At 36.0% G+C, this 23,066-nt stretch overlaps 1 protein-coding gene across 2 annotated transcripts in view; it reads right to left on the reverse strand.

Annotated features, from left to right (window-relative positions):
* The window catches only part of DMD (dystrophin), a 2,064,872-nt gene that overhangs the window by 1,302,665 nt on the left and 739,141 nt on the right, over nucleotides 1-23,066 (reverse strand). For both annotated transcript variants that reach the window (XM_082609524.1, XM_082609523.1), the window contains exons 23-27: nucleotides 20,061-20,273; nucleotides 18,018-18,131; nucleotides 16,914-17,069; nucleotides 10,306-10,476; nucleotides 3,659-3,841 (exon numbers count right to left, since the gene is read on the reverse strand). In XM_082609524.1, coding sequence (XP_082465650.1) covers nucleotides 3,659-3,841; nucleotides 10,306-10,476; nucleotides 16,914-17,069; nucleotides 18,018-18,131; nucleotides 20,061-20,273 — 837 coding nt within the window. The remainder of the gene's footprint in view (nucleotides 1-3,658; nucleotides 3,842-10,305; nucleotides 10,477-16,913; nucleotides 17,070-18,017; nucleotides 18,132-20,060; nucleotides 20,274-23,066) is intronic.

Here is a 23,066-nt window from a genome sequence, read left to right on the forward strand (position 1 = left end):
ATGCTCCGCAACAAGAGAAGCCACCGCAATGAGAAACCCATGCACTTCAACGAAGAATAGCCCCCACTCGCTGCAACTAAAGAAAGCCCAAGCGCAGCAACAAAGACCAAACGCAGCCAAAAAGAGAAAAATACCATATGCAGCCAAAGATAAAATGAAAAAAAAATTTATATGAGACTTTTAATAACTAAAAGTAAATGAAAACTTAGAGGATCAGACTGAAATACTGATTAAAAAGCCAACTATAGGTGGAAAATGGAGTTGAACCTGGTTGGTTTTCATTACTGGAAAACCAAAACTGTTTCATGCTTATTACTCATTAAGTTGAGATTTCTCAACCAACTATATTACATAAGTTTAAACTGTTTAAAGGAAAAAACAGAATTACACAAAAGCAGAAGATTATGCAAAAGAGACAGATTTGTAAAACAACTAAGTAAAACATTGAGAAATGGAAAATACAGCCTTTGAAAAAATACAAACACACACACATACAGATAGATGTGAATGCAGAGATGAATGTATTTATACATCAATGAATAAATTATGCACTAGGCAGGTGAAGAGAAAACTTGAGCACTGGAAGACAGATTTTAGGAAATTACCCAGAATCCAAAAGATAGAGATAGAAATATAGAAAATATTAAAGAGAAGCCAAGAATCTGAAAACAGGATGGGGAGATTCTTCATAGATCTAATAAAAGTTCCCCTAGGAAGGAATGAAGAGATTAGGAGAAAGAAAACCTCCAGAAAAGTTTTTTGGAGACCACCAAAGAAAGAAAGAATCTTTCTGTTCTTATTAATACACCAGGTGACAAAGTACAAATGAAAGCAAAATACACATAGAAAAACAGACTGAAACTGCAAAGCATCAAAGACAAAGAGAAAATGGAAATGTATCTGAGAAAGTTATAAAGAAACGATAATTTGGCAGCAGACTTCTTGACAGCAAGAAATTTCAGAAGAAAATAGAATAACATTTTTCAGTGTTGTAAAAAAATAACTCCCCTAGCATAATTATATGCTCAGCTAGGCCATTCCTCAACGCTGAGAGCGGAAAAAAAAAAAAAAGGCATTTTCAGTCATACAAAGTCTGAGAGCACTTGCTATTCACACTCAATTAAAGAGCAGAAGCAAAAGAAGGGTACGGAAAAGCAAAAATAATCACAGAAGTTGGTAAAATAGTGATGGCAAATCTAAATAAATATTAATAATAATAATTTCAACAACACAGTGGCAATAGTACTGACTAATTTGGGGGATAAGAAATAGGGTGCAACAACAATATGGAAGATGGGAAATAAATTCAGAGTTAAATGATTCTAGTGGTTCTGCTATATCATTGTTAGGTGTGTAGAAATATTTATTATTGGTGGACTTTGTGGATTAAGGTATGCAAGATAATATTGTAATTAAGGGTTCCATTAAAATAAATAGCATATATATTCCAAACCAGTGGAGAAGGAATAGAGACTAAATAACTTGATAACTTTAACACAAAGAGGAAAGTTTAGAAGTGTCATTACAGATGAAAAATGGAAGGATAATTCATAAAAAATCTTGAAAATTTTGTTATTAATATGAAAATTAATTAATTTTGGAAAACATACCCCAAAATAGATTTCTGGAGGAGTAGCATATTTCTTTTAACATCTTTACTGGAGTATAATTGCTTTACAGTGTTGTGTTAGTTTCTGCTGTATAACAAAGTGAATCAGCTATATGTATACATATATCCCTCTGGCATCTCCCTTCCACCCTCCCAATCCCATCCCTCTAGGTGGTCACAATGCATCGGGCTGATCTCCCGGCGCTACGCAGCTGCTTCCCACTATCTATTTTACATTTGGTAGTGTATATATGTCCATGCCATTCTCTCACTTCGTCACAGCTTACCCTTCCCCCTCCCCGTGTCCTCAAGTCCATTCTCTACGTCTGTGCCTTTATTCCTATCCTTCCCCTAGGTTCTTCAGAACCATTTTTTTTTTTAGATTCCATATATATGTGTTAGCACACGGTATTTGTTTTTCTCTTTCTGACTTACTTCACTCTGCATGACAGACTCTAGGGCCATCCACCTCACTACAAATAACTCAATTTCCTTTCTTTTATGCCTGAGTAATATTCCATTGTATATATGTACCACATCTTCTTTATCCATTCATCTGTTGATGGACCCTTAGGTTGCTTCCACGTCCTGGCTATTGTAGACAGAGCTGCAATGAACATTGTGCTACATGAACAAACAACCCAATCCAAAAATGGGCAGAAGACCTAAATAGACATTTCTCCAGAGTAGCATATTTTTAAGTGAACAACATGAATAATAGAAAGCAAAGAATAGTTATGATGTAAAGAAATTAGGAACCTAAGAAAACAATATTTAAATGTTTCATTTGAATATGATCAGAAAGCACTTCCTTAGATATAAAAAGTCCTTATATAACATGATTTTGAATCAGTTGTGACTTCCTTGAAACTTTCAGTGTCATCTCTTCCCATTCTTTGTTTTATTTTCTGTAGTACTGACATAGCACCGATCAAAGAGATTTTCCTTTATATTCTCAGAAACTATAATAGTTCCTTGGATACAGAAGGCACTAGGCAAGTGTGTGAGGAATGGATTGGATAAAAAATGAACAGGGACTGATAAATAAAGAAGGAACTGGAACTGATAATGGAGAAACTTGGAGTTGTAATATTGGAAATCTTGGGTACAGGGTGAAGGATAAAGTTTTAATATTTTTTAAAGGTCTACTCTATTGGTCTGAGCTGCATCTGCCTCTAAACATAAAACACTCAATATAAAAAGCTCCCTAAACAATCATGTTCTTCAACAATAATGGGACACCTGAATTCTTTATCAACTATATTCACAAAGATGACTCAGTTTATGCAGAAGTTGGCTGAATTTAAAGCCCAATTGGTGTGCAGTATCTGGCGGCTTCAGCATTTGGTAGTAGGTAAAGTTTTGGCATCCTTGACATGATACGAACTGCTAATATACAGTATTTTCACATGAAGAATCACAGTTTGCTTTTGATACAATTACATGGTAATCACTTGGGGTATCTGAATTCCCTATCAAGTATATTCAGAGTATCATAACCTAAGGAGTAAAGCATATGTGAAAGATAAGGCAGGACTTATGATAATAAATTAATATAATGTAAAATATCCAAAAAAAAGCTAGTTAGACAATATGTCTTGTAAAGAACTCTATAGGGCACCGCAACTGTTAAAGAGAATTATAATAAGATATACTTTCTCCCCAGAATACCCTCCTGCTAAGATAATTATATGACGTTATGGACATTCAAATATATGAAAAAAGAGAGACCAGTTTCTATAAATCTTGAGAAAACGTATTCATGGGATTTTGTGACCTAATAATAATAATAATAACAACAACAACAACAGACTGGGAATGGCTCACATTTACTGAGTGCTAGGCTAAGTACTTTATATAGAATAGCTTATTTAATTTTCTCACTCCAAGTTAAGCAAATGGCCCACAGTTGCAAACTTGTAAGTGCCTGAGTGAAGAATTTGAGCCTAAGTAGTATTAAACCAGAGTTTGTGTTCTTAATCACTATGCTTCACATACAACCATAAGCTGACATATAGTAATTGATAAAGATCAAGAAAAGCAACTGACTTCCAAAGTCTTGCATTTCCCATTCAGCCTGGTGCAGAGCCACTGGTAGTTGGTGGTGAGAGTGTCAAGTTCCTTTTTTAAGGCCTCTTGTGCTGCAGGTGGAGCTTGAGCTATGACACTGTTTACAGACTCAGTGAGGAGTTTCACTTTTGCTTCTTTTTGCTGGGCCTCTTCTTTAGCTCTCTGAAAAATAAACAATGCTCTCTTAATAACAAGGCAATGACCTTACTTTCAAGATGCATTCCTATATATCATATTCTTTCTTCCTTGCAACATCTCTGTTAGAATGAGATTAATAAAAATAAATCCAATACTGACTGCAATCACTTCCATAAATTTGAGTTTAGTGACAGGACTTCCCTGGTGGCGCAGCGGTTAAGAATCCGCCTGCCAATGCAGGGGACACAGGTTCGAGCCCTGGTCTGGGAAGATCCCACATGTCGTGGAGCAACTAAGCCAGTGTGCCAAAACTACTGAGCCTGCGCGCCACAACTACTGAGCCTGTGCACCACAACTACTGAAGCCCAGGCGCCTAGAGCCCGTGCTCTGCAACAAAAGAAGCCACCGCAATGAGGAGCCTGCGCACCACAACAAAGAGTAGCCCCCACTACCCCTCTCTCGCTGCAACTAGAGAAAGCCCGCACGCAGCAATGAAGACCCAACACAGCCAAAAATAAATAAATAAATAAAATTTTAAAAAAATTTCAGTTCAGTGACAATTGGAAACTTGCAGGAAAAAATTTATAATCAGAATGTAACAGACCTTTAAACAGAAAAGTTTGAAAAGTAGTCTGTATGTGGATGTGTATTTGTGGAGAATACACAAACACACACACACACACACACATATATATATACACACACATACGTGAAATAAGCAAGAAACAAATATTTCAATGCTAACTAGGTTCAAAAATATCTCAGAGTCTAGAATTGAAATCACTTATAAATTACTCAGATGGATGAATAATATTGAAATCAGTACAAATATCATTATTTAAATCAAAGAATAATTAACACAGAAATAAGTCTTCTTAATGCTATATTTGGAACATATTTTGATAAAAGAAAGCTGTGTTCAGTAACTGAGAATGCGTAAGAGAAAGAGAAGAGAAGTTCCTGACATGAGGGGGCTGGCCTAGTACAGCTATGCCTTGGTATTCTTGTGTTGAAGATAAACTGTTTCACAAAACATCAATATCAGACATGCTACTTTGTTACCACTGCAGATCATGACAGAAATTCCACTCCATAATCATGTAAGCATATAGACAAAAACATAAACAATGTCCAAATCAAAAAATATCAGACACTTCCCCATCCTGTTAATGGGTCACTGCTGCTTCTTTATCAATTATTACGTATCTTCATCCTCTCTCTAGTCTTCTCTCCTTCCAGGAAAAATGTATTAAGATACCCAATCACAGAGTTACTCCTACTCGGTGACAACATGAAATCCAGAGCAAAGCCCTTAAACTCTCCCTTAAATCATCTAACACAAACCCAAATCCTATAACAGGTTTGAATACTCTCTTATTCATATTATCATCTTACTCATGGTTGCCCATGGTGTGTATTCTCCCTCATTACCAAAAGTAATAAACTCAACTTGTTCAACTACAGGAGTGTTGCTATTCGTCTGTGGGTTACTATGAAGGCCGACCTTGTGACGAGCTTTCCAGCATAAGTAGTTTATGCACGATGTGAAGGAAACAGTGGTAGGGAGATGGGGAATGGAAAGAGAATGGAGATTAGAAGGGTATACTTATTAACCCAGCAATTGCTGTTGGTGACTGGAGTTTAATCCTGCCAGGAAGCTCTGGGAAACATAGGTCTCAGGTTTATCCCACTCAGGGGTGAGGGCACCGGGGTATTTATACACCATCTCCCATCACTGGTTGAACCCTGTTGGGGGAATGTTAATTTCCTAGTATGTGAAGCCATACTCAGGTGGAAAAAGTGGGATTTGGTGGCCTCAGAAAGCTGTCAGATAAAGAAATGCAGATTCTGGCAGGTGGAAGTTGTGCCTATATGCAGTATAGTAGCGAGAGTAAGGGGATATGGGCAGTAAATGGGCAAAGTCAGCTATAGAATGCCTTTCTAATTTTCAACACAATCACTCTATGCCTTTAGATTTAGTCCCATAATGCCTTAAAAAGTATAAAATACAATGGCAAATGCAAGTTGTTTTGACTATTAAATGATTGCCTTCACTGATTTTAATTGATTGAAATTTTATTTCAAAATTCTAAATAAATCTGTCTTTTGGCACACTGAGCATGGGATTTGTTTCTATTCAAACCATATTTTGGCCATTGTAATTTTAGCATTAAAAACAACTTTGACAAACATTAATCACTTAGTATGTGCTACTGTGTGCTATGACAGACATGTCGTATGTACTACCTCATTGGATCTTTAATGAAACCTTGTGAAATGAGTTTTGTTTTCTCTATATTACACATCCGAGAACCGAGGTTCAGAGAGTTTAAGTAAATCATCCTGGGAGTTACATCTTTTCTTTCACATAGCTTCTGTTAAGCCCATCTCAAATCCTCTGTGAGATGAAGAAGGAACATGATGTAGTGGATCCAGTGAATGAAATTGCATTTTATGCAAATTACAAACAACCCATGAAATGATCAAAAATTCAGAATAAGAAACATTTCCCCCGATGTTTAGGCATTCATAAATTCTTTTTTAAAATCAGGCTTAGGGGGCCTCCCTGGTGGCGCAGTGGTTGAGAATCCGCCTGCCGATGCAGGGGACGCAGGTTCGTGCCCCGGTCCGGGAGGATCCCGCGTGCCACGGAGCAGCTGGGCCCGTGAGCCATGGCCGCTGAGCCTGCGCGTCTGGAGCCTGCGCTCCGCGACGGGAAAGGCCACAGCAGTGAGAGGCCCGCGTACAGCAAAAAAAAAAAAAAAAAAAAAAAAAAAAAAAATCAGGCTTAGAAATTGGGAAAGGTTCAGAGAAGAATGGTAAGAGAAAAGAAGATCATGACCAATTTCTCCACTGCAGGGAAAGGTAGAAAACTAAATGACTGGTATAGTTTAGACATTATCCTCATCAGAAGTGGTGGCTTTTATTCCATATATTTCTAGGAAGCTAACCATCATAAGCTCAGACACTTTTCATTGCCAATACAACCAGTGGTTGTCAAAATGTGGTCCCTTGGAACCACCTTGGAACTTATTCCTTGGCACGACCTGGAAACTTTTTAGAAATGAAAAATCTCAGGCTCCACCTCAGACTTACTGAATCAGAAATCCTAGGATCGGGCTCAGAACTCTTGTGTTTTAAGAGTCTTCCAGGGCTTCCCTGATGGCGCAGTGGTTGAGAGTCTGCCTGCCGATGCAGGGGACGCGGGTTTGTGCCCCGGTCCGGGAGGATCCCGCATGCCGCGGAGCGGCTGGGCCTGTGGGCCATGGCTGCTGAGCCTGCGCGTCCGGAGCCTGTGCTCCGCAACGGGAGAGGCCACAGCAGTGAGAGGCCCATGTACCACAAAAAAAAAAAAAAAAAAAAAAGAGTCTTCCAGGTGATTCTGATCCTCCCTCCATTGGGATTATTCTAGCCTGCCCCCCACAGAATGAGAATAGCAAATACATGTATGTAATTCCTAGTAAACACTAGGACTAGAGTTACCATATTGTAAAAAGTTTAAAAAGAAAGAAAACCGTCAAAAACTGAAATTCCAGAGTTTTTTTTAAAGGGTTTAATATAAATTTCAGCATACAGTCACTTCAGACCTTCAAAAGAATTTTGGAATCAGATGTTGCTAATGAAACACTCCCCTTGGCTCTTTTATGTTAATAGAAAAGTTTTGTTTACAGAGAAAAAAGAAGTCAAAAACAGCATTATCATTTTCAAGTAAAACACAGGAGAGAAAAGTAAAGAAACAGAAAGTCTCTACTTTTTATCTGACTAAATCAAGGAGAAATGCCGAAGTAGGCCTATCAGTCTCTTCCGACAATGAAGAAAAATTTGCTCTCAATAGGAGCACAGGTGGAAGCCTGAACAAGGTACTATCACTACCCTCTAGGTAGGGAAACAGACTGAAAGAGATTACCTTGACTGGCAGACAGAAAGCACAAGAAATGCCAACTCCCTTTGCTGTCGTGGACACAGGCTGCCTGAGCTTTTCCTCTTTTCAATATTACCCCCATATGCACCAGTTTTGCAGCTAAATCTGTTATTTAAACATGCAAATCAGTGTGAACTGATTGGTTGGGCCACTCATTTCAGGGATTGTGTATAACTTTTTTAAAAAATTTGAGACAGTCTACTCTCCAGTACTGGAAAAGGAAAAGGGATCTGACTGAGTGGTTACCAGATAAGCAAAGTGTTCAAGGAATGAGGGGAGAGGGCCAGATCCAAACAAAGGAACCAGGAAACACAGAACAGCTAAACACAAGCTGACTGCTGATTATCTCCTTAGGGATCTGAAGCAGTGGCTATGCAGCATTAGAAGAGATGGTGAGAAAAGCCATGAGGGAATTGAGATGTGAGGGGAAAGGCAAGTGGGGTGGCACATGCTTCACAGAATGGAATGGAATGGCATATCATAGCTTAGAACAGCTTAGAATGGGATAGGGATAGAGGGAAATATATTCTTGATTCTACCACAGATAAAGCCTGTGACTATGAGTAAATTATTTGACCTATCTGGGAATTTCCATTTTCTGATCCGCACAGAGGAAGTGTAGACTAGTTTCCTTCCAAAGTACCCTCCAGCTCTCACATTCTATAATGATACAATTTCCTTAATGGGGACCTCCCCATAGTCAAACTTAAAATCATTATAGTCCTTCCAATGGCTTTCTCATTTCACTAAGAATGAAAACCCCTCCATATTCTACAAAGCTCCTGTGTTAGCAGATATCTACTCAGCCCCTCCAAATCATCTCAGGTCATTTATCCTGTTTTACTCTCTTCAGGCAGGTGGGCCTCTTTCTCTTCCCAATTAGTCTTTGCAGGAGCTCTTCCCTCTGAATGGAATGTGCCCCATAAGACATTTTTAAGGTTGGCTTTTTCTTATGATTCATATCTCAGATTAAATATAATTCCTCACAAATGCCCTACAAATCAACCCTTTCTAAAACAGCATCTCACCACCTCCAACTCCCACCTGAACTCTAGTTGTTATTTATTTCAAAATCCTGGTTTATTTTTGTGGGAAATCATCATGATCTCAAATGAATTTTTAAATTTCTCTATTCATTGCCTAACCCCCGCCCCAACTAGAATGCAAATTCCAAGAAGTCAGGCAGCTTTTATTTATTGCACACTACTGTATTCTGTGTCTAGAAGGGTGTTTGGCACTTAGTAAGTATACAATATTTCTTGATAAATGAATGATGTATGGTATTGTTAGATTAGAATGATTCTGTAGTTTTTAATACTCAAAGACACTATTACTGTTTATCCAAATATAGTCTTCCTTATATGTTTTAATTTTACTTTCTATATGTGACTAAAGCCATATGATATCTTTGATATTTAAGCATCTGAGTTTTCATGTGACCACATTCTACTATTAATTACAATATTCATTGAATAATCATATAAAATATATAATAAAGTGCATATAATTAATTTCTTACCACGCAACAATGATAATAATAATGGTAATAATAATTAACTAGTTTGGGGCATCTATTTTGTGTATTACATTAGGACTTTTATGTTTCACCCTTCAAATAATTCTGAAAATCAGGTATTTTGATATCCAGTTCACAAATGAGGGAATGAAAGCTCACTGGGTTTATGCAACTTGCCCAAGTTTACACAACTGGCAAGGGGCCAAAGCAGGTTTTAAACCCAAGTGTCTGGCTCCAAAATGATTTTGCTCCATCATGAGGCCTCAAACCAAACAAATATGTATTAATATTTCACCTAGGCTAATGTGGCTAAATAATGTGTTATTGCTAGTACATGAAGATAATAATTATCATTATAGCTGCAAATCACTGAGTGCTCACTCTGAGCTAGGCAATTTACTTACATTTAAGTTCCAATCCTCAGTTGATACTTTCAAGTTATAAAATGAGATGATTTACACATGAAAACATAGAGGATTACACTGACTACTGAGTTGTCCGGGGCCATCCTGAAACGCAGTTGTGTAGATTCAATTACCAAGCTTCACCTCCCAGTCCTTGCTACATACCAGTTTCCTTGGTCCTAAATCAATGTTGTATTTTTTATCCTATCGTTTCAAGAGACGTTCATGTAAACACAGTCCTTTTATCCATATTAAAGACCATCAGCTAAAATATTTAGTACTCCCAAATTTTAAGAAACCCTTTAAACCACCAAATTAACAGTCTGTTGACATTCCCAACTGTCATTTCAATAACACTTTGACATATTTCCAGTTTGAATTTGCATCAGCTAGAAACATCTAATGTGAGTAGCTGATTCCAATCTCTTAATAGTACATAATTTCAAGGGGAAAATGCTCCAAACTGTGATTGTCAATATTTATGTTGTGACCATAATGCATAGACTTAATAAATAAAAAGTTTAAACATTCTACACAATGTACATCAAACTTGAAGCTAAATCAATCAAAAAGCAACCTCTACTATTAAACCAAGAAAAGAGCTGACTGTGCAGAATCACAATTTGTTTCATTTGGGTTTTTTTACCTTCATCTCTTCAACTGCTGTCTGTAATTCATCTGGGGTTTTATATTCAAAATCTCTCTCTAGGTATTCTTCTTCAGCTTGTGTCATCCATTCATGCATCTCTGATAAATCTTTCTGAAGGCTTACAGTTTTATCCAAACCTCCCTTTAAGGCCTCCTTTCTGGCATAGACCTTCCATAAAACAAACCAAGAAGTAAAGCATGAATATTGAAAGTCACAAAACATTACCATTATATTATTACTGAGGAATCTGTAAATAATAGAAAGCTTAGATAGAAAAGATGAAGCAAGAAGTAAAAAGCTTACATGAATGAGGAAAGTAACTCATAGCAATTGGATACACTTAATCTCACCTAAGTGTTAAAATGAGATATAGGCATTTACTTGGCATAATGAACAGATTCTCCTAAGACCATAATTTAGCTGTTGTGTATGGTAATAGCATTTCTGCAAATGGAGAATAAAGAAAAACATTGTTTCAGTTGGAAGAGTAAATTTATTGGCACACAATAGAAGTAGAAATTCTTTGTGCTCTTTGATGCTGTTTTACAAGTTCAAATATCCTAGGAACTTAATAATCATATACCTACAGAAAACTCTCATAAAAAAGAAAGAAAAAATAGAAAATGGATAAAAGACATAGTCATGTAATTCACAGAAATAAAATTAAAATGAGGCCATATATATGTGAAAAGATGCTCAGTATCATTTATAGTTAAATAACAGCAAATTAAATTAAATTAGTATGTTTTCAAATATGAGACTAGAAAAAACTAGCAAAAATGCCCAGTTTGAGCAGGGATGTGGGAAAAGAAAAGTTTTTATACCCGTTGAGGGAAATATCTGACACAGTACAACCTTTTAGACAGTAAATTGGCAAAATGCATTAAATTTCTTAGTGTTCATAAATCTGAGTCTACTCTTCCACTTTAAAGAATGAATCACACAAAACGAAGTGTACAAAGTTGTATGTACACTATTCAATTCAGCTTTGGAGACAGCAACATATTGGAAACAAACCCAAATGTGCTTTCATGGAGAGTTAGTTAAATAGTGGGATACACATGTACACACACGGAATAGGATACCATGTAGCACCAATAAATCTATACTGAAGCGAAAGTTATCCAGTATTTAATTTTAAATTAAAAAAACAAGTTGAAAAAGAGCATGTGTGACAGGAGACTTGTGCCTTGTAAAGCATCATACATTTCTGAAATATTAACTTTATAACAGAATTTATTACTTATTAACCAGAAAGATAGCAAAACTTAAAATACCTAAGAGAAAATTGTGCATGCTAATAGCTTGTTATAAAGTACCCTGCTGTAACACACTGAGGGAAAAATCTCAATTCAGTATTAGAATGATTATATATAGTGCTTCCCTTTTACCTTAAAAAATAACTCTAGGGACTTCCCTGGTGGTTCAGTGGCTAGGAATCTGCCTGCCAATGCAGGGGACACAGGTTCGAGCCCTGGTCTGGGAAGATTCCACATGCTGTGGAGCAACTAAGCCCGTGCGCCACAACTATTGAGCTTGCGCTCTAGAGCCCGTGAGCCACAACTACTGAGCCCACGTGCCACAACTACTGAGGCCCACACGCCTAGAGCTAGTGCTCCGCAACAAGAGAAGCCACCACAATGAGAAGCCTGCACACCACAATGAAGAGTAGCCTCCACTCGCCGCAACTAGAGAAAGCCTGCATGAAGCAACGAAGACCCAACACAGCCAAAAATAAATAAATAAATAAATTAAAAAAAACCCCTCTAATCAAATGATGTTATTCTTCTCTCTGGGATTAAGTAGAGTTCTATCTTTTAAATAACAGAGTTGTAATTGTAAAGTCTTAACATATAAGGCATAATTTTAGTATAACGAAGTTTTCATGGTACTTTACCCAATACTAAATATGTACAGAACCATCATCATATTAATTTTCCTTACACTTTACAACCACCCTAAGCCTAATGTAGTTAAATTAAAACTAATTTCTTTACTCTCCTAGGAGAATGTAGTGCTTCATCTATTGACATGTAAATGTATGTTTCATTCTGACACAGCTAGAAGCATGTATCTAACAATTACACTAGTTAAGGTATAAAGATTATTTTGCGTAGTCAATGAGCCTATAATAAGCCCAAGTAAACAAGCTGTTAAATTTCTACGGAGATACTCTGCTATAGTCTTTTGAGGTAGTTGGCAAAGTGACAATAATATTAGAGTGACTAATGGAACTTAGGCAAAGACTTGTATTAAAAAAAATATTGCATGCTATAAAACTAAACCAGAAGAAAAGGATCAGGAGTGATTATTTTAAAAGGAAAGAAAGAAAAGAAAAGGAATTCATTTTGAGGTGACAGCATGAGTGCACTGGAAAGAACACCAGCTTTGGAATCTGGATACCTGTACTCAGTCACTAACAAGCTAAGTGAACCTGAAAACATCACTTCATTTCTCTTTATCTCCGCTTCTTAACTAACCTAACAATTGGACCAGAAGATTTCCAAGGTCTTTTCCAAATTTAACATTCCACAGCTCTACAACTGATCAGAGAGAGATGAATTTTTTTGTGTGTGGTTTCGTATTTTAGAAGGATTTCTGTGAAAACATTGAGGTTAAAATCACAATTTCTCCCTCACCTTTATCACATTAGTCATGTCAACCTTCTAGCCTTAAATTTACCAATCCACCGCCAGTTTCAGCAGATTATATTGCATCAACCTCTTGATAAAATAGAAAGTTCTTCATGTTTCCTGTTCTAGAATTTGTAAATCTAACACTCAGCACTGCCCCTCCCCATTCCACTTCCTTTTCCCCCCACCTTTATTAAGATACAACTGACATAAAACACTGTTTAAAGTATACATATATATTGTGAAATGACTGCCACAATAGGATTAATCAGTGTCTTCATCATCACACATAATTACTATTTTTCTTTTTATCGTGAAAACATTAAAGATCTACTATTCCAGCAACTGTCAAGTATAGAATATAGAACTGTCAGCTGTAGTTACCATACTGTAAATAAGATCCCAAGAGCTTCCTCATCATAAACCAGAAGTTTGTACCACTTGACCAGAATCTCTTCATTTCCCCCACTCTGCAAGCCCTGGCAGTCCCCATTCTACTCTCTTGAGTTTGGCATTTTTAGATTCCACATATAACTGAGATCATACAGTATTTGTTTTTCTCTGACTTATTTGACCTAGTATAATACCCTCAAGTTTCATCCAGGTTGTTGCAAATTGCAGGCTTTCCTTCTTTCTCAAAGCTGAATGATACTCTGTGTGTGTGTGTGTGTGCGCGCGCGTGTGTGCGTATGCGTGTGTGTGTGTGTGTGTGCGCCACATCTTCTTTATCTGTTTATCCCTGACCAAAGCTTAGGCTGTCTCCTTATCTTGGCTATTGTGAATAATGTTGCAATGAATTTGGGAGTGCAGATATCTCTTTGAGATCCTGATTTCATTTCCTTTGTAAATATACCCAGAACTGGGACTGCTGGATCATAAGGCAGCTCTATTTTTAATTACTTGAGGAATCTCCATACAGGTTCCATAGTGGTTGTATTGTATGTGTGCTGGAGGCTGCGAGGTGTGATGCTTAAGGTTGAAATTATAAAGAAGTTACTGCTAGTGACGATGTCTAGGTTATGAAGCTGGGAGTGAGTGGCTGAGGCAGGGTGGAAGACAAAAATCACTGGAGTGGTTATCAAGGAACCGAGGGCTCAGGAACTGGAAGAACCATCTAAGAAGATACTGAAATCACCAAGAATTATGACAGGAGTAACAGTGAGTCAGCTGTTAAAATACTTAAGGAATGAGGCAGAGTGACCCAGGGGTCTATGGATGACTGCACCCGAAAGATGTATTGACTTGGAAAGACAATGATCTGCAAGGTGCCAGAATGACATCCACCTGGTTTCTAAATCCAGTGTTTCTTGATAACTATCTAGTATAAATTTATAGCCACTAATAATTAAAATATATAATCATACATTATTTATTTAGAAATTATAAATGCTTTATAATTTTATATATGTAGGTTTATGTTTATTTCATATCCATTTATTTTATTTAACAAGTGGTTATTCTGTGCTAGATACTGATCTATACACCTTACAAACACAAATTCATTTAATTATTATTTTAAACTTCTTATAAAGCAGGCAGTAATATCATCACACTGTAAAGACTGGGAAACTGAAGCACAGAGAGATTAAACAACTTTTCCAGGATCACACAGGTAGTTTATGGTGGAGGCAAGATCTAAACCCAGGCAATCTGGTTCCAGAGCTCTTGCTCTTACACATTGTTTGCGTCTCCATCCACAAGAAAGTCTTCTCCATCCATCAGAGTTTTTATTTTATCCAATTTGGCCAAATATTTTAGGGAAGTGGGTCTGACAAATCTTTTCATTGTGAGATAGGAGTTATCTTACATAAATTTTATCTTTATTTTTGTGTACATAGTTTATACGTTCAATTTAAGTACCCCACTTGAATTCTGGATGTATTTTGACTGTCTACTTCTCCAAAATAAACATGACCAAAATACAAGTACTGATCATTCTATTAAGCTAGTCAATTTGGTTCCTCCCTTAGCTCGCAGTCTTTCCTTCTTTAAAGGCACAGTAGCCAACACTGTTGCTCAAAACAGAAAACTCTGAATATGCTTTCATCCCTCCCTCCCCATCACCCTGGACTTTCTGCAAGCATTCTCCTTCAGCAAGCACTGCTATTTCTAATGGGGTCTGATAAAACAGAAAATCAAGAAACGAATGTGTACTTAGGATAAGAATAATGATCAAGGGTGGATGTGAGTGTGAAAGCCCTGATGAAAAATATAACAAGGAAGAACTTGCCTAATTGGTTAGAAGAAACAAGAAAAATAAGTGACCACATTGAGTGAGATAAGCTTGCTGAAGATGGCCAGGGAGGATAGAGTTTCTACAAAGTTTGACTCTCACAAGCACTTTGGTCCAGTTTGCCTAGAATAACACAGCCCCTCTTCATGTTAATTACTGTGTAATGGGAAAATGCACATAAAAGCAATAAACAGTAATGCGACAGAGCAACAAGAGTTCAAACCAGCTCTATCTCTATGGAAGAACTTGGAAAATTATTGGGAAAGGTTTGGACAGTTAACCAAACACGATGTCATAAGAGGATTATATGTTTCAAATTTCTTCATGTCTCTCAATCTCCACTAACATCCCCACTGTTCTTTGCCAGTATTATTTCCTACCTGGATAACTGGGATTCCTACATGCTTCCACTTGTGCCCCTTTGGTCTATTCTTCATATAACAGGATTATATAGCAAACTTTTAAACAACCACTTTACATGATGCCACTTCTATAACTAAAGGTCTAATAGCTTCCCATCATACCTGACATGAATAGTAAATCCTCACTGTGATTTAAAAGAAAATTAATGACTCTTATTTCCCGCCCATTTTCTCATAAAAATTTTTTTGCTGTTGTCCTCTCCCTTGCTCTAAATAAACTGGTGTTGTCCTTTCTATTCATCCATTAAAAGCATTCAACAAACAAATACCTTTCATACTGGCCTTCCAGGAAAACATCAATGATATAATCTATTCTCTAAGTAATATTTTTTTCCTGAACATCCCTTCTAGAACCAGCTTACTGCAGGAGAAGAATGCAAGCTAGCTGACCCAGGGCTATCTCATCTGTGAGTTAATAGAACTGTTGAGCATTTGTCAGTGATGGTATTAGCTGGGTGACTTGCCTTGATTTTTACTTGTCCAAATTCCTTTCTTTTTCAAATTTAGTTTTTGCCTTTTGGCATGATTTCTTTTCAACTTTCAAAGGTTACTTAGAAATAACGAAAGACTGACTGCCTCTAATACACGTAAAATGAAACCTCTCATTAACTTCAAAAAAGGTATTAGTGTATTGAAAAGCAGTCATTGCATTAGGTCAAAATTTCATCCTTTGAACAAGAAGTATTTGATGTACACTATGTGTGAATGTAATATTTTCTCTTCCATAATTTAATCTTAAAATTGGAAATAAATATCTATAAAACACTGCTATATAAAAATGAGGAACTCAGATGTGAATGTACAGTTATTTTATATGTTTTCTACTGAGTTATTCTTAACTATTTCCCAATCTTAATCCATTTATTGAAAGGGACGTACTGAAGAAGCCAAACTTGTCAATCTTAACAATCAAAAGTGAAAAATACTTATCATATTTGTACATATGCATGCATTACTATTCATTTTATTTCTGCACCAAGCATAGAAGTAAAAAGTATCTTTTGTTGATCCAACTACTTGTATAAAGTTATGCATTGGAGAAAAAATTCAATAAAAGTAATGCCTAAGAAAAGGGCCTTATTGTTCAGAATGACAGCTGCATGCGATAAGGTCATTTTAGGACCCCAATAAGATGAATATACTATTTAAAATATCTACTGTGAAAATAATTTATATGCTAGACAAAGGCTAGTTTTAATTAACCGCGCTTTAAAGCAACAACATAGAGACTAAACTTTTTAAAAGGGCAATGGTGAAGGGAGACATTAAGAAATCATAATTAAAAAGAAGCAAGCCACAGTCAGAGATCGAACATACCTGTCGGCACATGTGATCCCACTGAGTGTTAAGTTCTCTGAGCTCTGTCTCCAGTCTAGAAGCAAACTCTGGCTCTGCTTCATTCTTTATTTTCTGTCCACCTTCATTGACACTGTTTAGACTGGGCTGAATTGTCTGAATATCACTGACTAAAAGCTAAGGAAATAATTCAATTTAAGTTAGCTGAAAAAATTACCACAACCTATTAGAAATGCAACATAGGTAGGAAACATATAATTAGGAATCATGACACTACACATGAATTTTGCCCTTTAAAATCTGAAATATATGTTGCAAAAAATTGTTCAGTGGTTTTTATGGCATGAATGAAATAGGGAATTATATATCTGTAGTCTATTTATATTAGTTACAAAAGTAAATAAGCTTAATACTTCGTGTGAGAAAACTGTGCAAAAATGGTGAGTTTTATACATTATTATTTTTGAAGGAATTTTGATTTTCAAACACAGGGTATTGCAACAATTGTTTATAGCAAGATGGTGTGAAGGTTATTTTTAAAATGGATTTGCTTTTTTAGCTTTTATTCACAAAGAAAGTTCTTTAAAGAGCTAGATTGTTCTCCTCCCACTGCATGACAATTGTATAATCAATATTATTTCAAGATACATGTTGTCTTATACTACAGTGCAACATACATGGTAAGAAAAACATAGTATGACTGATAACCTGTTATAAGATATAACAAATAGCTCAAAAATTCTTTACCTTTAAATTAAACTGCATGTTATATCAAAATAATACTGTAAAGTGAGTGTTGAGTAAAAGGCAATATTTTGTCTATTTCTCTCTTATTTAGCCCAGTTTCTCAACCTTGGCACTACCGTCATTTTGGGCTGGGTAATTCTTTGCTGTGGGGTGCTGTTCTGTGCATTGTAGGATATTTAGATGCATCTCTGGCCTCTACCCACTAGATGCCAGTAGCATCTACCCCACCCCAAGTTGCGACAAATGAAAATGCCTCCATACATTGCTAAATGTCCCCCAGAGGGACAAAACTGCCCCTGGTTCAGAATCATCGATATAACTAAATAATATTTTCCATATAAAAGTCTTCATATGAAAAGTGTCATATAAAAATCTTACCCTGCACTGCTTCAGCTGTTTTTTAAGAATTTCTGAATCCCCAAGGGCAGGCCATTCCTCTTTCAAGAAAACATCAACTTCGGCCATCCATTTCTTCAGGGTTTTTATGTGATTCTGAAATCAGAGACCCATTTTAAGGCATTATTGGGGTGCTGATTTATCTTAACACAATTCATCACGGTGATATGTTTGAACACAAGCCCAGGAACAATTCCCATGTTTGAAGGATGTCTGTAAGTAGCTCTTCAGGAAAAGAATATTTTCTCTAAGAATGCATTTTTATAGCCTACTGTATGAGCACTGGTGTATGAAGTCTGCTATTGTTAAAAATAAAAAATTACTACCAAATGTGGTTTTATGATGTTGCTCTTGAGAACATTAAATCATATCCCCCTCTAGAGAAATTTTAAGTTACAAAACAACTCATGATAATACTAACAATGTGCCCTTAAGTACATAAAACAAACTACGAACAGTAAACTCAATGTAATGGTGTCTTTATAGCCTCCCTAAACCTGAACTTCCAAAAACTGTTTTCTACAGCTGACAGTTTACATAGCCCCTCCAGGTGAGAACTTTCAGAACAAGATTTTGTCATCTTTAAGGAGAGAAAAAATTTGCTTTTCATGTCCTATTTGCCTGACCAGGGTGAAGTAATGATCAGGTGGAAAATGTCATCTTTTATCATTTGTAAATAGCCAAGTACATCCCATTATTTTCTCACATAATGTCTGCTTGTCCTGCTGCTTTTTGGGGGCTACTTTTCAAGCGTATGATTTTTCAAACTCCTTTATTTGCCTACAATTCAACTATGCTGTCCAGATGTGCTACTTTCTCCTTTCTTAATTAAATTTCTATTGAAAATGTGTGCTTCTCAGAAATTTTCCTCTTCGATATGATAAATAATAATGACTTTAAAAGCATTTGACTAAATCTAAAAACTTCAACATTATTATCTGGCTGACATCTAAAGCCTCCAGAAGGGACACAGCCCTGTCTATACCTTGATTTTAGCTCACTGAGACTGACATTGAACTTCTGACACCCAGAACTGTAACATAATAAATGTGTGCTGCTTCAAGCCATTAAATTTGCAGCAACTTATTACAGCAGCAATAGGAAAAAAAATACACTCACCTTTCTCCTCCACCAGAACATGGGCTCCTTGATGACAAGGACCAAGTAATTATACCCTCTTTCGCCACTGGTACTGATAAAAAATGTGTTTTTATGTATATATGTGTATGCATATATATGCATGTAAACATATGTTCATACGTAGAGACACATAAATGTGGATGTTGTGCTTTAAAGAATGATTTAAAACTGCTTGGTCTTTTGGTTTGTGAAAGGTAAGAAAAAAACAACTAAGTAGCTGGACTGGGATTTAGATCCAAAGGCATCTTATTCCAATGCTTTTCCATCACGCCATGATGCTTTCAAAATTCTTCCCAGCATTAATATTTTTCACAATAATTTACCACATAAGACAGATATTACCTGCATCACCAAATGTTTTAAACTTTAGGCTACAGTGTAATTGTTGGTTTACTAATGCTTGGGTGATCAGGTGGCACTATCCAAACAAATTAAGTCAGTAGAAGTTGGTTTGTGGAAGGTGATGGGGTCAAATTTATACATAAAATTACAAGTGAAATATGCTGATGAAATGATATGACTATATTACATGGTAGATAACTTCTTATCTATTCATAAGCTAAATGATACCTCTATTTAGAGGACAACCAGACTAAAGAAAAGATGGGTTTTGAAAATTACTGAGCTAAAAACATGTTTAAGTCCTACTGGTACTGGTGAAAAAATAATAATTCTAAAGAAAATCTAAGAAGCAGAACTTTTAATTAAAGTTTTCTTAAAATCAATAGGCAGACTATACTCCTTTGAGACACATTTGTGTCTTGTGATCTTATCACTGACTTTGAGGAACTATGGAGGTTAAATGTCTTTAAATTTTATAACTCATCACTAGGAGACAAACAAGTAAAGAAAAAAATGAATATAAAAAGTAAAATCTTGAATTACCTGAAGTTTTCGGAGTTTAGCCATTTGCTCCTCTAGCTTTTGGCAATGTTCGACAAGCTGGGCACAGAGTTTCTTCCATCGGCCCTCAATCTCTTCAAATTCTGACTGATATTTCCTGCTAATATTAGAGGGCGCTTTCCTTGACATCTCTTTCACAGTGGTGCTGAGATAGTTTAAGCTATTTTGTTGTTCTTGTAGAGAGCTTTGTAAAGCCTCAAAATTAAAAATAAGAAAGTGCATTTATACTAATTGATGAATACTAATGAGTCTCACTGTTCAATTTCATTGACTAGTTTCAGATAAATCAAATTATTTAAAATGAAAGCTACGTGATTCAAACATCTAAAAATAAATGTAACATCAGTTATAAAATAGTCATTTAAATTCTTTTAATAAGAGTAGTTTACACATTATTTAATATTTTATTTAAAAATCTATGCCTAGTCTTATGAACAATGCCAAATATATACAAAGCTATATATTACTGAACCAAAGAACTTTAGCACACCTAATTTTATTACATTTTGTCTGTATATTAATAACTGCATTTATGATTCAATTAATGGAGTTTAACTTAATTATACTGAGCCTTTAAGTAAGATAACTTCTAACCCTCATAGATAAAAATATAACTAAATCAGATTGATAGATGTGATAACAAAGCTCTGAATAAGTTACCAGATAGATGGTTTACTAATGCCAGTTAATGAACGTTTTTTTATTTTTCAAAAGACATTGCTCTGTTTTGTAGTATCACAGTGAAATTCTAGAGAATTTGGGGGAGAATTTACAAACTTGATTTTACATTTGTACTGTATAATCTATTCCACCCCTTATAATAGGATGCGCATCTTTAGGTTTCACCTACTCAGTATTTATTTAAATGTTACTTTCTGGTTATAAACTAAAAAGGTTGAAGATAAAAAATTGAAAAAAATACCCATTATATACAACTACTACTTTTTACATAAACTTCCAGTTCTTTCTATGTAAAACTAAACCCTGAATAGCTGATCATATTTTACACTCACATATGCATAACTATGTGTCAAACATAATTTGGTGGTTGCATATCTTATGTTTATTTTGTGATATGTTATTTTTTACTTTATTTTTATTTTACTTTATTAAACTGTTACCCTTGATTATTTACACAATATCTAGTATGCATAGAACTACATTTTTTAAACATCTTTATTGGAGTATAATTGCTTTACAATGGTGTGTTAGTTTCTGCTTTATAACAAAGTGAATCAGTTATACATATACATATGTCCCCATATCTCTTCCCTCTTGCGTATCCCTCCCTCCCACCCTCCCTATCCCACCCTACTAGGTGGTCACAAAGCACCGAGCTGATCTCACTGTGCTATGCGGCTGCTTCCCACTAGCTATCTATTTTACTTTTGGTAGTGTATATATGTCCATGCCACTCTCTCACTTTGTCCCAGCTTACACATCCCCCTACCCGTATCCTCAAGTCCATTCTCTAGTAGGTCTGCATCTTTATTCCCGTCTTGCTGCTAGATTCTTCATGACCATAATTTATTTTTTTTTAGATTCCATATATATGTGCTAGCATACGATATTTGTTTTTCTCTTTCTAACTTACTTCACTCTGTATGACAGACTCTAGGTCCATCCACCTCACTACAAGTAACTCAATTTCGTTTCTTTTTATGGCTGAGTAATATTCCATTGTATATATGTGCCACATCTTCTTTATCCATTTCTCCATTGCTGGACACTTAGGTTGCTTCCATGTCCTGGCGATTGTAAATAGAGCTGCAATGAACATTGTGGTACATGACTCTTTATGAATTATGGTTTTCTCAGGGTATATGCCCAATAGTGGGATTGCTGGGTCGTATGGTAGTTCTATTTTTAGTTTTTTAAGGAACCTCCATACTGTTCTCCATAGTGGCTGTATCAATTTACATTCCCACCAACAGTGAAAGAGGGCTCTCTTTTCTCCATGCCCTCTCCAGCATTTATTGTTTGTAGATTTCTTGATGATGGCCATTCTGACCAGTGTGAGATGATATCTCACTGTAGTTGTGATTTGCATTTCTCTAATGATTAATGATGTTGAGCATCTTTCATGTGTTTTTTGGCAATCTGTATATCTTCTTTGGAGAAATGTCTATTTAGGTCTTCTGCCCATTTTTGGAATGGGTTGTTTGTTTTTTTGATATTGAGCTGCATGAGCTGCTTGTAAATTTTCGAGATTAATCCTTTGCCCGTTGCTTCATTTGCAAATACTTTCTCCCATTCTGAGGGTTGTCTTTTCGTCTTGTTTATGGTTTCCTTTGCTGTGCAAAAGCTTTTGAGTTTCATTAGGTCCCATTTGTTTATTTTTGTTTTTATTTCCATTTCTCTAGGAGGTGGGTCCAAAAGGATCTTGCTGTGATTTATGTCATAGAGTGTTCTGCCTATGTTTTCCTCTAAGAGTTTGATAGTTTCTGGCCTCACATTTAGGTCTTTAATCCATTTTGAGCTTATTTTTGAGTATGGTGTTAGGGAGTGTTCTAATTTCATTCTTTTACATGTAGCTGTCCAGTTTTCCCACCACCATGTATTGAAGTGGCTGTCTTTTCTCCACTGTATATTCTTGCCTCTTTTATCAAAGATAAGGTGACCATATGTGTGTGGGTTTATCTCTGGGCTTTCTATCCTGTTCCATTGATCTATATTTCTGTTTCTGTCCCAGTACCATACTGTCTTGGTTACTGTAGCTTTGTAGTATAGCCTGAAGTCAGGGAGCCTGATTCCTCCAGCTCCGTTTTTCTTTCTCAAGATTGCTTTGGCTATTCGGAGTCTTTTGTGTTTCCATACAAATTGTGGAATTTTTTGTTCTAGTTCTGTGAAAAATGCCAGTGATAGTTTGATAGGGATTGCATTGAATCTGTAGATTGCTTTGGGTAGTAGAGTCATTTTCACAATGTTGATTCTTCCAATCCAAGAACATGGTGTATTTCTCCATCTATATGTATCATCTTTAATTTC

Source organism: Mesoplodon mirus, assembly GCF_964341445.2.
Source record: "Mesoplodon mirus genome assembly, chromosome: X".
NCBI classification, from domain to species: Eukaryota; Metazoa; Chordata; class Mammalia; order Artiodactyla; family Ziphiidae; genus Mesoplodon; species Mesoplodon mirus.